General features: G+C 43.5%; 1 protein-coding gene and 1 pseudogene across 1 annotated transcript in view; both read right to left on the reverse strand.

Annotated features, from left to right (window-relative positions):
* Positions 1 to 8,333, reverse strand: part of DHX15 (DEAH-box helicase 15) — a 60,521-nt gene extending 52,188 nt beyond the window's left edge. Inside the window, exon 1 of the mRNA XM_049789995.1 lies at positions 8,085 to 8,333. Coding sequence (XP_049645952.1) covers positions 8,085 to 8,155 — 71 coding nt within the window. The 5' untranslated portion in view covers positions 8,156 to 8,333. The remainder of the gene's footprint in view (positions 1 to 8,084) is intronic.
* Positions 8,334 to 12,940: 4,607 nt separating this feature from the next.
* LOC126032346 (40S ribosomal protein SA-like) lies at positions 12,941 to 13,829 on the reverse strand (annotated as a pseudogene).
* Between the last annotated feature and the right edge of the window lie 2,919 nt (positions 13,830 to 16,748).

Consider the following 16,748-nt stretch of genomic DNA (forward strand, 5'->3'; position numbering starts at 1 on the left):
AGCACTGCGGGTAGGACATTTGTCTCGTATGCAGCCAACACGGGTTTGATTTCAGGGCATCCCATTCTGGTCCTCCAAAAAAAAATGCTCTTAAAAGAAAAGAAATCTAGAGTATATACAAAAGGTAAGTAGTTTGCCCTGCATGAGGTCAAGCTGGGTTTAATCTCTAGCACACTGTATGGACCTGTGAGCACACCTCCAGGTATGGCACAAAAAACAAAAACCCCACTAATTAAAATATTTAACTAATATACACATTTTTTCTTAAAAAAAAAAAAAGGCAAAATTATGCAAATGCCTACATTGTTTAGGTCAATTCTACTATCTACTTCCAGTTATATTAAAGGAAACCCTTAATAAAATGATTCAAATAATCCATGCATGTTCATTTTACTAATCCAGTTTACTTTAAACCTGTCACAGGCTTATGAACCCAGACTGAAATAGTGAATGAAGTAGGCTTGGAGATATACCTGCATCTGAGATGTAGTCCTTTCTTTTACTTTATGATGCATTCAGGATTTGTCAGCATCTCAACTTGAGATCTTCCCCCGCCCTTCTCTTTCCTTCCTATTTCTCTAAATAAAACTACTTTACTTCAAAAGGAATAGTGAAGCAAAATGGAACTATGACAAAGGACAATTATTTTTTCTGATCCATTCACGAATACCCAGCACATTTCCATCTTCAATTATCAGCAACAAAGAGTCTATCAGCTGGCTTCTGAGTAACAGAAATGGTCAGCTGGATAGATTAAGGACAAGATGAAATATAATCTATTAATAGAAAATTTAGTTAAGGAGGTCATACATAACACGTTATACTGACACTTTTTTTAATCACTTTTCACACACAATGTGATTTTTCCCTTTTCCCATGCCAATGTTCTACTTCTGAAGAACCATTAAAACTTAAAAGCACGGGGCCGGGCGGTGGCGCTAAAGGTAAGGTGCCTGCCTTGCCTGCGCTAGCCTTGGACGGACCGCGGTTCGATCCCCCGGTGTCCCATATGGTCCCCCAAGCCAGGAGCAACTTCTGAGCACATAGCCAGGAGTAACCCCTGAGCATTACCGGGTGTGGCCCAAAAACCAAAAAAAAAAACAAAAAAAACTTAAAAGCTAAGATCTAGCATAGAGATTTTAAGAAATCAGGGACCAGAGAGATGGTACAGCAGGTAGAACACTACCCTGCTTTCAGCCTAGCCCACCCAGGATCAATCTTCAGCATCCTGCATGTCCCCACCCCAGTCCCACCCGGAGTAATTCCTGAGCATTTCTGGGTGTAAACCCAGCAAAACAAACAAACAAAAAACAACAGGGGAATTAAAAAGATATTAAGCTAACTATGTAATTTCAGTTCTTTCTTTCCTCAAGGCTTGTGGACACTAAGATTTTGTAAATTAAGTATGTATTGCAATTACTTACAATTATGTGAGTTAGTATTAGTACCTGTCTGGACTATAGTAAATGCCCAATAAACATTCTTACTATTAAAACCAATTGTATGTTAACAATACCCAAAAACAGATGAGGGAAAGGAGGACTAGTCGATGATAGGAAGGAAGCTTACCACAAAGAGGTGGGGAATACAGTTAGGGCAGAGAAAGGAACACTCAAACAATATTTGGAAATGATCACTCTAGACAAGAACAAGATGCTGAAAGAAGGTAGCGATATGCATGATGTCCATTTAGTAAACGCTGCAAACTACAATGCAGGAGAGGAAACAGGGAGGGAGGGAAGGAGTGAAATGGGGGAAGACAAATAGGGAGGGATGTGCACTGTGCACTGTCAAAGGGATGGGTGCTGGAACACTGCCTGACTGAAAACAACCAATTTTTTAACTGGATCTCTCGGCAATTTAATTAAATAATTTGGAGCCAGAGTGAGAGGGCGTTTGCCTTGCATAGGGCTGACCAGAATGAACCTGGATTCCATCCCTGGCATCCCATATGTTCCCTGAGCCTGCCAGAAGTGACTGAGCAGAGCCAGAAGCTACACTTGAGCACTGCCACGTGTGGCCCAAAAGCTAAAATAAAAAATTATTTAATTAAAATATAAAGGTGTCAACTGACCATCAAATCAGAATATTTTATTTTATTTTTGTTTTCTTGGGTCACATCCGGTAGCACTCAGGGGTTACTCCTGGCCCTATGCTCTGAAATTGCTCCTGGTAGGCTGGGGGGACCATATGGGATACCAGGATTCGAACCACTATCCTTCTGCATCTAAGGCAAACGCCCCATCACTGTGCTACCTCTCTGGCCCCAAATCAGAAGAATATTTTAAATATGGACTACTTTATTGATTTAACCTGGTAATTCCACCAGGATATGTATAAGAACATATATGGAAACCTGTACACATAAAGATGCTAATTCACGGGGCCGGAGAGATAGCATGGAGGGTAAGGCGTTTGCCTTTCATGCAGTCATCGGTTCGAATCCCAGCGTCCCATATGGTCCCCCGAGCCTGCCAGGAGCGATTTCTGAGCATGAAGCCAGGAGTAACCCCTGGGCGCTGCCGGGTGTGACCCAAAAACCAAAAACCAAAAAAAAAAAAAAAAAAAAGAAGCTAATTCACACTTTTAATTTAAAAATAACAAAGACTGAAAAACAGAAAGTTGACTGTTATGACTACCTTTCGTAAGTTAAACACTATGCTGCCAATAAAATATAAAATAATCTGAATCTATTCTCTAATTTGGGGGAGCCCTTCCCCAATAGTGCTCAGAGGTCTGGGAACCATTCTTTGCAAACAAAAGCTATGCAGACTGATCATGAAGGGGATTATGACACCTGGGCTCCAACTCTAGGCCTAAAATATGCAACACATGCATGGCACTCCAGCTCTTGAATATTTCTCCAGCTCCTCTATTCTGTAATTTAGAACACCATTTCTCAGACGTAAATAAGAACTAAGTAAAAAAAACATAACACAGGGGCTGGAACAGTGGTGCAAGCGGTAGGGCGTCTGCCTTGCAAACACTAACCTAGGACGGACCATGGTTCCATCCCCCACGCCAAGGGGATTTCTGAGCACATAGCCAGGAGTAGCCCCTGAGCATCACCGGTGTGGCCCAAAATCCAAATAATAATAATAATAATAATAATAATAATAATAATAATAATAATAATAATAATAATAATAACAGAGCCCATGATGTAGCTGTTGCTACTTAGTCGGATTCCAAGTAGAGAACTTACTAAAAACCATTCACAAGCAACTTGGAGGGTAAATTTCTTTATTTTAGAAGGAAATGGTTAGAAGAAGTAAGGTGGGCCCGGAGAGATAGCACAGTGGCGTTTGCCTTGCAAGCAGCTGATCCAGGACCAAAGGTGGTTGGTTCAAATCGGTGTCCCATAAGGTTCCCCGTGCCTGCCAGGAGCTATTTCTGAGCAGACAGCCAGGAGTAACCCCTGAGCAACGCTGGGTGTGGCCCAAAAACCAAAAAAAAAAAAAAAAAAAGAAGTAGTAAGGTGTGAGCTCTGTGTGTTTAGGGGATTAAAACAGGGTGTGCTGTTTCAGGGTCTAGGGTATTAATGAAAACAGGGTGTGTGTTGTGTTTAAACAGGTTATGTGCTCAACGTGTTTAGCTATATACTGGTAGTAAATATGACAGATCTGGGAAATGTCATCAAGAATGGTTCAACAAATGAGGTGGAGGGATGGCAGGATGCTTTGCCTTGCTTGCACACAGCTGACCCAGGTTTGATTCTGGCCATCCCATATGGTCCCCCCAGCACTGTCAGGAATGATTCCTAAGTGCAGGACCAGGAATATAGCTGGGTGTGACCCCAAACCCCCAAAACAAATTAAAGTGGGGTTAAGATTTCAGGAATTCTTTTCTACTTCTTTTTTTGTTTGTTTGTTTTTGGGTTTTTTTGTTTTGTTTTTTTGGGTCACACCTGGCAATGCTCAGGGGACCATATGGGATGCCGGGATTTGAACCACCATGCATTTGAACTGCATGCAAGGCAAATGCCTTACCACCATGCTTTCTCTCTGGCCCTCTTTTCTACTTCTTTATAGCTTGGTTTAAGATTGAGTCCCCAAGAGCAAATAACCTCTCATACTGACATCACAAAACCAGTGAAAACATGTTGTGCATATGCAAAACACACCTAGGATACCTTCCACACACCGTGTACTTTTTATCTATGACTTCTTACTACCAATGTGTAAAAAGCTGTCACTAATGTATATACCTAAATCAAGTGGTGATACTATAAATATAGCCTTCTCTATGCTAAGTATTTTTTCATCATTCCATAGTATAAAAAGGTTGAAAACCACCACTCTACTTGTTACTGCATTACTGATCCACTGTTTTCACTTTCTCAGGTAACAGAAAAAGCTCTTATCAGAAAGTTTATTGGAACTATCAAAGTAGAAAACACCTTTATGATCAAAAATGTTCCCCGGACTTCAAAATGTTATCATGTAGTCCTTGCACAAAGAGAATGCTGCGCAATGAGGGGAAAGGGACTGGAACGGAATCCAGTATTGACCAATTTCTCAACGGACCTCCAAATTAAAGTAGGCCTGGAGTAGTGCAAGGTTGGTAAACTAAGTAAAATTTCCCATTTCATTTTCTTCCCACTTAAAATTAAAAAGCGTTCTATGACAGTAAAGTATACAGTACTGACAAGTCTAACCTTGTAGATAAAAAGTACCCAAAAGTAGGGTGCCCCCCACCCCATTTTTTGGGCCACACTAAGCAGCGCTCAGGCACTAGTCCTGGCTTTCACTCAGAAAGTACTACTTCTGGGGCCGGGCGGTGGCGCTAAAGGTAAGGTGCCTGCCTTGCCTGCACTGGCCTTGGACGGACCGCGGTTCGATCCCCAGGTGTCCCATATGGTCCCCCAAGCCAGGAGCAACTTCTGAGCACATAGCCAGGAGTAACCCCTGAGCGTTACTGGGTGTGGCCCAAAAGCAAAAACAAAAACAAAACAAACAAACAAAAAAAAAAAAAAAGAAAGAAAGAAAGTACTACTTCTGACAGGGTTGGGGACCATATAAATCGCTGGGGATCAAACCAAAGTCAGTTACATGCAAGACAAATGTTCTACAAGCTGTGCTATCAGTCTGGGCCCCCAAAAGTAAGTTTTTAATAAAAAACGAACTTTGGCTTTTGGGCCACACCCCAGTCCATACAGAGTGTGCAGGAAAGAAACTCAGGACAGTGGCTTTTCAGATGTATTTCTCTGGTCCCATAAAAAGAACTTTTAACTACAGATTACAATGCAGTCAGTCAACAAGTGTTTTGAGATGATCAAATAGGGAAAAAAAGGCATTAAAAAACAGTACTAAAAAATTAACTCTAAATAAAATGACAATCAAGTAAGCTAGAAGAAATGAGTAGAGAAAAACTCTCCTCCCAACTATAAAAATTTGTATTTTATTCCAGAGTCTACCTACAGGCACATGTCACTTAATGCCCAACGTGATCACCATATATTTTGGAAGCCACATTTTTCTTAATGATATTTTTATCTCACTGAGCCACTTAACCCCAAGAAAAGTGTTTACATACTGCACATACTGCACAAACGGGCATACAGTGCTACTCAACTATTGTGAGAGACTCCCTCCCATCTTAGCCCGGATAACAACACACTTACTTTTACTTCACAGGAATCAAGAACTTTGTGTTACTATTTTACCAATTCATGATAAACGATGTTAAAACAAAGTAACTGACTGTGTAGTGACACAGTGTGTGTGTTGCACTTGTTTTTCAGGGGTTACTCCTAGAAGACCAAACGGGATGCAAGGATAAAACTGGGGTCCAACATGAAGCGACTCTTAAAACTACAGTATGCCAGTCAAGGACTGAATGATAGTACTGCCAATACGGCGCTTGCCTCGCACAGGGCCAACTTGAGTTGATCCTCCACACCCCAAATGCCCCCTATTTGGCCGGAAGGGATCCCTCAGCATAGAGCCAATAGTAAGCCATGAGCACAGCTGAGAGTAGCTAAAAATAAAAATAAACATATCCAAAAAATCCTACAGTCTGTGTGCTGTAAAAAAAAAAAAAAAAAAAAGTAAAAGGAGCCGAAAACTGAAAAATTAAACGCTTGCTCAGGATCTAGAGCCAGTAGAAGTATTTAAGACTGACAAGTCTCTAAATCTCCATTTCTCACCCTCCAAGTGGTGCTGATCATATTTTTTTAAGTCACTTCCAGCTCTAAGGAAATTTGTGGCCAGCAACTCAAAACATGCAAAAAACTGTTTTGCTGGGTACAAGCGGGTTTACAGGAGAGCCTCAGAGGGAAAAAAAAATAAACCCACTACCTAGTGATATAAACACAAATAGCTTCGAGACTAAACAGCACCTATTACTTGCCCATATTCGATATTCTCTTCAGCTATAGCCTCCCTCCCTTCCACTATCCCGCAGACAGACACTCCACAGTAATCCTCATGAGAGGGAAGCCAAACAAAGGAGTTTTGCGGGAACAAAACTCGAAGCACAAAGAAAGGGGGAGCAGCTAGCTTCTGGGCGCGGGGGCAGGCACACACACGTGGCACGCCAAGTGATAGCGACTCCTGCAAAGTGTTGGGACTTGGCGGGCTTCTAGTGCCTGCCTAAAATATCAAAGTCTCCGGCAGGAAGGCTTTAAGAAAGAAGCAGAACTAGAAAAGCACCTGGGTGGTGGCATGGCTAGACCAGAGACCATCTGTGCCATGGCATCCCTCCGCCTGGAAAAGCATCTGCAAACAATCGAGAGCCTGGTCCAAAAGCAACTCAAGAATCTGGGGCTCGACTGTGATGTTGTTATTGGATCATCAACCAACCTCCCCATGGAAATTCAAAAAAAGTTGAAAGCAGGGGTCTTTTTGGCGGTCCCTCGCAAAAGGTAGAACCCAAGGCGGCCAAGCATCTCAAAAACCAGCTCATTTCCCCTGGGGCTGGACTGTGTTGTTCTTGCATCATCAACCAACCCCCCCCATGAAAATTTAAAAAAAAAAAAATCAAAGTGCGGACTTCTAGTCCATCCCCAAAAGTTAGAACCCAAGAAGGCCAAGAAAGGATGGGGGTGGGGCTAAAGAAGTAACTAACTAAATAAATGAAAAGAAAGTTCAAGTGCCAGAGAGAGAGCTAACTAGCTAGCTAGCTAGTGGTGGTTCAAATCCAGGCATCCCATAGAGTTCCTTCCTTGTGCCTGCCAGGGGTAATTTCTGAGTGCAGAGCCAGGAGGAACCTCCTCCTGGTGATTTTTGGTGTGACCCCAAAATTCCAAAAACAAGAAAAAAAAGAAAAGAAAAGAGAGTTCAGGGGCCACCTGGGGGGCCAAGCTCGACTTCCTCACTCTCTCTGGGGAGAGGGGGGGAGAGAGAGTGGGGGTGTCCAAAGTCGAGCTGGGGGGGTCCCCCAAAATCCAGAGATAGGTGCCCAAAGCCGAGCTGGGAGTTCCCCAAAGCCAAGAGAGGAGAGAGCAAGGTGCCCGAAGTCGAGCTGGGGTCCCCCCAAGATCGAGAGAGGGGCCCAAAGTCGAGCTGGGCGGGGGGGGGGGGGTGGAGGAGGGGTGTCTCCCCAAAATGCATCCAATCCATATCCAGGCGCTGGCGGGAGAGCAGAAGGAAGTTGCTCTGAATTTCTGAATAGGCCGAGAAAGAGAGAGAGAGGTGCCCGAAGTCGAGCTGGGAGGGGGGGGATGTACCCCCCAAACCCATGCATCCAACATGCATGCGATGGCGGGAGGGCGGAAGGAAGTTGCTCTCAAGAGTGTGTGTGTGTGTGTGTTTGTGTTTGTGTGGTTTGGAGTAGGCCTCGGCGGCTGCACCCCGAAATTCACCAGGCCGGGCCGGGCCGCCCCGCGCCCCGCCCCGCCCCGCCGCAGCACGCGGGGAGCCACGCGCTCCCCGTGCACGCCTAGGCCGGTGCCCTTGGAGGCGCCTGGCCCGTCCCCGCCGCCGCTCCGGGCTAGGCCTCGCCGGGCCACGCGGTCGGGCGGGCGGGCGGTCGGTGCCGGGCGCCTCGGGCCGGTTCATTCCGGTTCATTCCGGCCCGGCCCGGCCCGGCGCGCGAACAAAAGCAGCCGCGCCCGCCCGCCCGCCCGCCCGCCGCTCGCTCACCCCTCGGCCCCCGCGCGCTTCTTGCCCGACGGGTAGTCCTCCCCCAGGTCCAGCCGGTGCCGCTTCGACATCTTCGGGCGCTCGCTCGCTCGCTCTGGCTCTCGCTCGGGACGCGCGGCGCTGCAGGGAGAAGCCCAAGGACCACGAGCGGAGGAGGAGCCGGCCGATCAGCTCCCGCCCGCCACCGCTTCAGCCTCCCTCTCTCCCTCGCTCGCTCGCTCGCTCTCTCTCTCCGGACGCGGCGCGGCGCGGAGCTAAAATGGCGGCGCGAAGAGGCCCTGGGCCTGCGCGCGCTTCCTGCCGCGGCGTGCCGACGTCCGGTTGCGCGCGCACGCGCGTACGCACGCACGCACGCAGGCCGCGGCGGGCGGGAAGGTGAGGCCACGCCCACCGCCGCTCCCCCTGGCCACGCCCCCTTTCTGCCTCCACCTACTTTCTCCTGTTGCTGCTGCTGCTCCTGGGCCTGCTCTTTCTTTTTTTTTTCTTTTTCTTTTCTCTTTCTTTCTTTATTTTATTTTTCTTTATTTTTTTATTTATTCTTACTTTTTATTTATTTGTATTTATTCTTCTATTATTTTTTTTTTCTTTTTTTTTATTTCTATTTTATTTATTCTTTTTTTTTTTTTTTTTTTTTTTTTTGGTTTTTGGGCCACACCCGGTGACGCTCAGGGGTTACTCCTGGCTATGCGCTCAGAAGTTGCTCCTGGCTTCTTAGGGGACCATATGGGACACCGGGGGATTGAACCGCGGTCCGTCCTAGGCTAGCGCAGGCAAGGCAGGCACCTTACCTCAAGCGCCACCGCCCGGCCCCTATTTTATTTATTCTTATTTATTTTTATTCTATTTTCTTTTTATTTATTTTTATTTTATTTATTCTTACTTATTTTTTATTCTTCTATTATTATTTTCTTTTCATTTATTTTTATTTTATTTATTATTATTTTTATTTATTCTATTATTTTCTTTTCATTCATTTATTTATTTATTTATTTATTTATTTATTTATTGGTTTTTGGGCCACACTCGGCGGTGCTCAGGGGTTACTCCTGGCTGTCTGCTCAGAAATAGCTCCTGGCAGGCACGGGGGACCATATGGGATACCGGGATTCGAACCAACCACCTTTGGTCCTGGATTGGCTGCTTGCAAGGCAAACGCCGCTGTGCTATCTCTACGGGCCCCTTTTTATTTATTTTTATTTTATTTATTCTTATTTATTTTTTTATTCTATTATTTTTTCTTTTGATTTATTTTTTATTTTATTCGTTTTTATTTATTATTCTATTATTATTTACTTTTATTTCTTTTTTATTTTATTTCTTACTTTTTATTTTTTTTTTTTATTTTTTTTTTTTTTGTTTTGGTTTTTTTGGGCCACACCCGGTGACGCTCAGGGGTTACTCCTGGCTATGCGCTCAGAAGTCGCTCCTGGCTTGGGGGACCATATGGGACGCCGGGGGATCGAACCGTGGTCCGTCCGAGGCTAGCGCAGGCAAGGCAGGCACCTTACCTTTAGCGCCACCGCCCGGCCCCTTTATTTATTTTTTTAATATTTTTTATTCTTTTTTTAGTATTATTATTCTTTTGGGGGGGGGTTGGGCCACACCCGGCGGCGTTCAGGGGTTACTCCTGGCTCTATGCTCAGAAATAGCTCCCGGCACGCACGGGTGGCGGGGGGAGGGGGGGGCCCATATGGGACGCTGGGATTCGAACCAACCACCTTAGGTGCTAGATCGGCTGCTTGCAAGGCAACGCCGCTGTGCTATTTCTCTGGCCCCACTATTATTTTTCTTTTCTTTTTTTATTTATTTATTTATTTATTTATTTATTGGGGGTGCAATAATTTTCACAAATGAGCGAACTACTAATGATCTCTCCCCTTTATTTTTTAATTCTCTATTTTTTATTGTATCAACGATTTTATTGGTGATACAACGATTTTTACAAATAGAACTAACTGCTAATGAACTCTCCTTTTTGCCACTTTATTTTTTAATTCCCTATTCTCTTTCTATTTTTTTATTGTATTAACGACTTTAATGCTGATACAACAATTTTCACAAATAGAACTAACTGCTAATGAACTCTCTCCCCTTCTTTTGTTTGTTTGTATTGGGGTCACACCCAGCAGCACTCAGTAGTTACTACTGGCTCTACTGCTGGCTCTATGCTCAGTAATCGCTCCTGGTAGGCTCAGGGGACCATATGGGGTGCCAGGATTCAAACCACCGACCTTCTGCATGCAAGACAAATGCCTTACCTCTATGCTATCTCTCTGGCCCCCTCTCCCCTTCTTTTTTCCCCACTTTATTTTTTAATTCTCTATTCTCTTTCTATTTTATTTTATTTTATTTTTGGTTTTTGGGCCACACCCGGCAAGCTCAAGGCTCGAGGCTCTGCGCTCAAAAATCACTGCTGGTAGGCTCAGGAAACCAACCATATGGGATGCTGGGAATCGAACCCAGCTCAGCTGCGTGCAAGGCAAACAACCTACCGCTGTGCTATTGCTCTGGTCACTAAAATACTGTTAATGCTAGGCTTCCATGCACATAACCTTACAAAACCACATCTCCACTAGTGCCCACTTGCATCTATCACCCCTGTCATAGTCCCTCCTTTCCTGAGCCCAGTCTTGGTAGTTCAGTTCGGCTTCTACTATCACCAAACCTACCTATCTCTCTGAGGAGAGATTCTTAGGGGAGTGGAAAGCAGTATGCAAAGTTTAAGTCAGAAGAGTAACTCCATCGAACTATGCATTTTTTAGTCTATTTTTAAAATCTTTTCTAACAAGGCACTGTATAATTCACATGTTTGAGAGAGCATAGACAATTCTTTCATCATTAATAAAATGTTTAAGAACATTTTGATGCTATCTTTCTTCCAATTGCTCCATTCTGTTTCTTTGGAGGTGGTGACTCAAAAAACTGTTGTTGCTGCTGAGGTGAAAGTGTAGAGTACAATGGAATGATTTTAATGTCACCAACCTCAGGGCTCAAATCAACCTCATGCTTTATTCTCTTACAAGCTTCATCAATTTCCTAAAAATAAAAACCTGAGTCTTAAAAACATGGGAAGGCTGTGTGCAAGGCAAATGCCCTCTAGCTGTGATGCTGGGGATTTTAAACAGCATGGTCTCATGCAAGGCAAATGCCCTACCTGCTGTGCTATTGCTCCAGCCTCTCAAATATTTTTACTTTCTGATAATGTGGGAAGCATGTAGCCTTGTGATGTACTTCATTATGTACTTCTACAACACTAACTCTACCTTTTTGGTCTTGTACGGGGCATTACCAAGAAGTGCTCACAGCTTACTCTTGGCCCTGTGCTCAGGAATCACCCCTGGAGATTTTCCTAGGACACTATGCAGTGCTGGGCTTCAAAATCAGGTCAGGCAGGTGCACAACAAACTACCCTAATCATTACACTAACTCCTCCCACCATAACTTCTCCCATCATTATTACACTGATCCTGCACAGTAGGTGCCATAGTGTGGACTCCAAAAGTAATGGAGGTTCCATGGATGGACATGGAAATTACTATGCTGAGTGAAATAAGAGGGAGAGACATAGACACTGAATAGTCTCACTGATCTGTGGGATTTAAGAAAAATAAAAGACAGTATGGTAATAATACCCAGAGACAATAGAGATGAGGGCTGGAAAGACTGGCCCATGATATGAAGCTTACCACAAAGAGTGGTGAGTGCAGTTAGAGAAATAACTACACCAACAACCATCATGACAATGATAGTGAGTGAGAAAAATTGAACGTCTGTCTAGAATACAGGCAAGGGAAGGGGGTGATGAGGAAGATGGAGGCATTGGGAAGACTGCAGTGGTGAAGGGAGGGTATGTACTTTTTTATGACTGAAATTCATACATGAAATACATACAAACATGTTTGTAATCATGGTGCTTAAATAAAGATATTAGTTTTTTTTTTTAAAAGATGGAAGTTGAGAGCACAGCCTTCAGCCTGCAGCAAAGTGATGAAATAAGATAACTCTAGTGTCTTTTTTCCCCCATGAAAACAGTCTGCTTGCTCCATTGTATTTATTCCCAGAGGAAATACACAAGAGAAAAATAAATGCATCAATCCAAGCCAAATTATGTCTAGTTTATGAAATGACTGTATGGATGCTCTAGAAAACCATACTTAAGATCTAATCAAATACTCAGAAATTCAATTGCTGGATAGTAGGAAAGAACCTTGGGACTCTGGTGGAGGGACTTAACACTGGTGAGAGGATTGGAGTTGGGACATTGTATGCCTGAAAATCAACCTTGAACTACTGTCAATTATGGTGTCTTTATACAATAAATTAAGGGACCAGTGCAGTGGCGCAAGTGGTAGGGTGTCTGCCTTGCACATGCTAACCTAGGACAGATCACGGTTCAATCCCCAGGCATCTCATATGGTCCCCCAAGCCAGGAGCAATTTCTGAGCGCATAGCCAGAGTGTCACCTGAGTGTCACCGGGTGTGGCCCAAAAAGGAAAATAAATAAGAGGAATTCAAGAAGGCAGAACCATTGTACAAAAGAAGTAGAGTGCTTGCCTTGCACATGGCTGACCTGGGTCTGATCCCTGGCATCCCATATGGTCCCCAAGCCCTTCCAGGAGTGACTCCTGAGTGCACAGCCAGTACCACTGGGTGTGGCCAAAAACAAATACACACCAAAAAATGTTATTGTTTAAGTTAATACAGTTTTAATATAGTACTTATTATTTTTCTGTAAGTTTCTGCCAAACTTACAACATGTTTTTATTTTGTCCACATGTTTCTTTCTTTCTTTTTTACTTTTAGAAACTCCTTTATCAACCTGATTTCCATTCCCATTTTAGCCTAGAAAGAATAGCTTAAGACCATACAGTGGTAGTTCCTTCCCATTCAGTGACCTGTGCAGTGGGAGCTGCAGACTAGTCTCCTGTGGCAGGCTGAGCTCACACCCCAATCTTCAGTAGGAAACTACTAAAGTAGGGCACTGCACCCTTCAGACCTGTCTGCAACCTCAGGCTGAGTAGCATCAAATTCAGAGGCTGGAGCAGTCCATTTGCCCTGAAATTTCTCCTTGGTCATAGCCTTCTCTGCAGCAGCTTGCTCTTCCTTTTCAATCTCCTCAGGATCTCTGTAGAAGTAGAGATCAGGCATGACCTTCCATGGATATTCTCATGAGATGGTGCCTCATATTTGCGGAACTTCCTGGGCCAGCATCTACCACCTGAGACCCACAGAGTGAACTCCCTTAAGATCCATCGAGCTCCAATGCAAGGGATGGCAATGTCCATATAGCACAGAGGAAAGTTTGTGTTACACAGAGCAATTGTAGGCAAATTAACACAAGATGCCTCTGTGAGGGGCTGTGGTTGGCCCTGGGATCAATAACCACCAAAAATCTTGGCTTCCGGAAAGCTGCCTGGTTTTGTTTAATGAAAGTTCCAGACATGAACCAGCCAGCGATCAGAGTGGCTCCAGTGGCAGCAGCAAACTTCAGCACAGCTCCCTGGCCAGGATTCCTGATGAGATCACACTGACATCAGCTATGTTTTCAGTGGCAACAATGGCATGAGCTGCCAGCAGAAGCTTCTCCCAAATTCTCTTCAAATGTATGATATAAATCACTTTTTCTTTTGTAGATGTCCTGTTTCATCTGGAAGTCCAGGTTAGTGTCACCTAAGTGAGTGCCCCAGTAAGGAATTTGAAGACATCCTCCTCCTTCATCTGCAGGACATCGAGTGCTCCGAACATCGTGACATTTCCCAATGGATCCCTCATGGGGAGCCACATATTTCTTTTTCATATCTTTATTTAAGCACCGTCGTTACAAACATGTTTGTAGTTGGGTTTCAGTCATTAAAAAAAAGGAAAGAAAAAAAAAAAGAACACCAGGGGCCGGAGAGATAGCATGGAGGTAAGGCATTTGCCTTTCATGCAGAAGGATGGTGGTTCGAATCCCGGCATCCCATATGGTCCCCTGTTCATGCCAGGGGCGATTTCTGAGCATCAAGCCAGGAGTAACCCCTGAGCGCTGCCAGGTGTGAACACCCCCCTTCACCAGTGCAACCTTCCCACCATTAATGTTCCCATCTCTCTCTTCTCCAACCCCTGCCTGTTTTCCAGATGGGCATTCTATTTCTCTCACTCACTACCATTGTCATGCTAGTTGTTTGTGTAGTTATTTCTCTAACACCACTCACCAATCTTTGTGGTAAGTCAGTGGGTCAGTCCTCCCAGTCCTCATCTCTATTGTCTCTGGGTATTATTATCATACTGTCTCTTATTTTTCTTAAATCCCACAGATGAGTGAGACTATTCTGTGTCAATCTCTCTCCCTCTGACTCATTTTACTCACATAATAGTTTCCATGTCCTTCCATGGATAATAAAATTTCATGACTTCATTTTTTCTGACGGTTGCATAGTATTGCATTGTGTATATGTGCCACAGTTTCTTTAGCCACTCATCTGCTCTCAAACATTTGAGTTGTTTCCAGATTTTTACTATTATAAATAGAGCAGCAATGAACATAGGCGTGTAGAGGACATTTTTGTATTGTGTTTTTGTGTTCCTAGAGTATATTCTTAGAAGTGGCATCGCTGGATCATATGGGAGCTCAACTTCTTGCTTTTTGAGGAATCTCCATATTGTTTTCCAGAACTGCTCATCCCTGCCAGCACTGGTAGTTCTTGTTCTTTGTGTGCCAGACATCATGACCAGATACTTCCTCAATGAAGAAATACTGATGACCAAAAGGTACATGCTCCATATCTTTCTTCATCAGGGAGGTGCAAATCAAAAGAACAATGTGGTACCATTTCATGCCACAGAGGCTGGCACACATGACAAAGAACAAGAACAATTAATGTTATACTTAAAGTACATATTTAGGAAAGTAAGTATGTTTACATGTAAGATACTCAGTCCAGGGGCCTGGGAGATAGTACAGTGGGTAAGATGCTTTGCCTTGCACAGGTCTACCTGAGTTTGATACCCATCATCCCATATGGTCCCTTTGAGCACTGCCCGGGTATGGCTCCAAATGAAAATAAAACAAGAACAAAAGTTGTTCAGTCCAACTTTCAGCCAAAAAGGTGCAAAATAATTAACTTTTTCCAGTTATATAATGCATAATAATTGGGTTATAAACCAGGAGAAAAGTTTCTAGCCAATTTTCTCTTCTGTGAGGAAACTAGAGCTCTGCAATTATCGCCTGATTTACACTAAATCCATTTCAAGTCAAAGTCAGGAACAAAACCCAGATTTCAGTCTGACTAATTCAGTCCCAGGCTCACAGGTTTCCAGCTGAAGACTACTATGCATTAAGTATTCTAAGCTTTTGGAGTAATTATGAGGGAAGTGTAGAGTTCCATGTAAGTGTTCCATACTCAGAGGATCTCACTCTCATCCATGTCAATGAGACTTGGTAATGGAGGAAACTGAAATCTAGGCTATGCAACTTTTTTTCTGGACATATGTATATAAGAAAATTGTAGCTTAATAAACTGTGTTACACTATGAATGACTGAAGAAAAGTATAATTTCCTGTAGGATACGGATCTCTAGAATCTACAGTCAGGGAAACAAAGGCCAAATAACCCAAGAGATCTACACTTCCTGGGAGAAGAGGCAGAGTTCTGGGTCATGATATCTTTGAGATTTTTTTAAACTTTATTTATTTATAGACTAGTTGGTTCTTGGGCCACATCCAGTGGTGCTCAGGGGCCACTCCTGGCTCTGCACTCAGAAATTACCCCTGGCAGGTTGGGGAGCCATATGAGATGCCGAGAATCGAACCAGGTCCCTCCCGGGTTTGCCGCATGCAAGGCAAATGCTCTACTGCTGTGCTCCTCTCTCTGGCCCCTCTTCGAGATTTTCTGACTGAACAGTTCATAGGGAAAAAAAAAAAAAAAGAGCCATTTATCAGGCCTCAGACTGCTTCCTAGAAATGTTGCCACAATATTTCCTTCACTCTGATTCTCTGTCTACAAGACAACCCTGCAGCCTGTTCTTTGGAGGATGTGAATTTATTCACTTCAAGGGAATGTCTTATGCAGCTAACCAGCGCCAGATGTCAAGTCAAGATGTCTCCCACCCAGAATAAGTAAATAATAATGATAATGCAAACACAGATAAAGCACTTACTGGATTCCAGACACTCCTGCATACATTTTAAACTATTTGGGTCTAGTGATAGGAGTTAGGTTTGATTTTCTGGCAAGAATACTGACACAAAAAGTATTGTGGCCAGAATGACAATGCTAGGATTTATCATACTCTTTGCTTCCATGCCTGCTCTGTTGTTGCTGATAAATAGATATTCTTATTCTCCATTATTTGTCTAGGAGTTTGAATATTGACAAGAAGGTCCCTTAGACTGAACAATTCAATATTAATCAATAAAATAAAATTTCTTTATTGTCTATGAAGAAAAAATTTACTTCCACAATACTTGAGACATGTCAGTATTTGGAGGATTTGAATTAACCACTACACAATATCATTATTTTCCATCCCTGCAACTTCATTTCCTATTAACTCAGACAATACTTAAAGTTTCTGCCTACCTGCCCATCATGTCAAGTATGGGGCAGGAATGGTATAAAGAAGAAAGAACAAAATAGCCCTGTTTCTTGCCTTGGTGAGATTTACTACAGGGAGAGGGACTGG

The sequence above is a fragment of the Suncus etruscus genome, chromosome 16 (assembly GCF_024139225.1).
Source record: "Suncus etruscus isolate mSunEtr1 chromosome 16, mSunEtr1.pri.cur, whole genome shotgun sequence".
In the NCBI taxonomy this organism is placed as follows: domain Eukaryota; kingdom Metazoa; phylum Chordata; class Mammalia; order Eulipotyphla; family Soricidae; genus Suncus; species Suncus etruscus.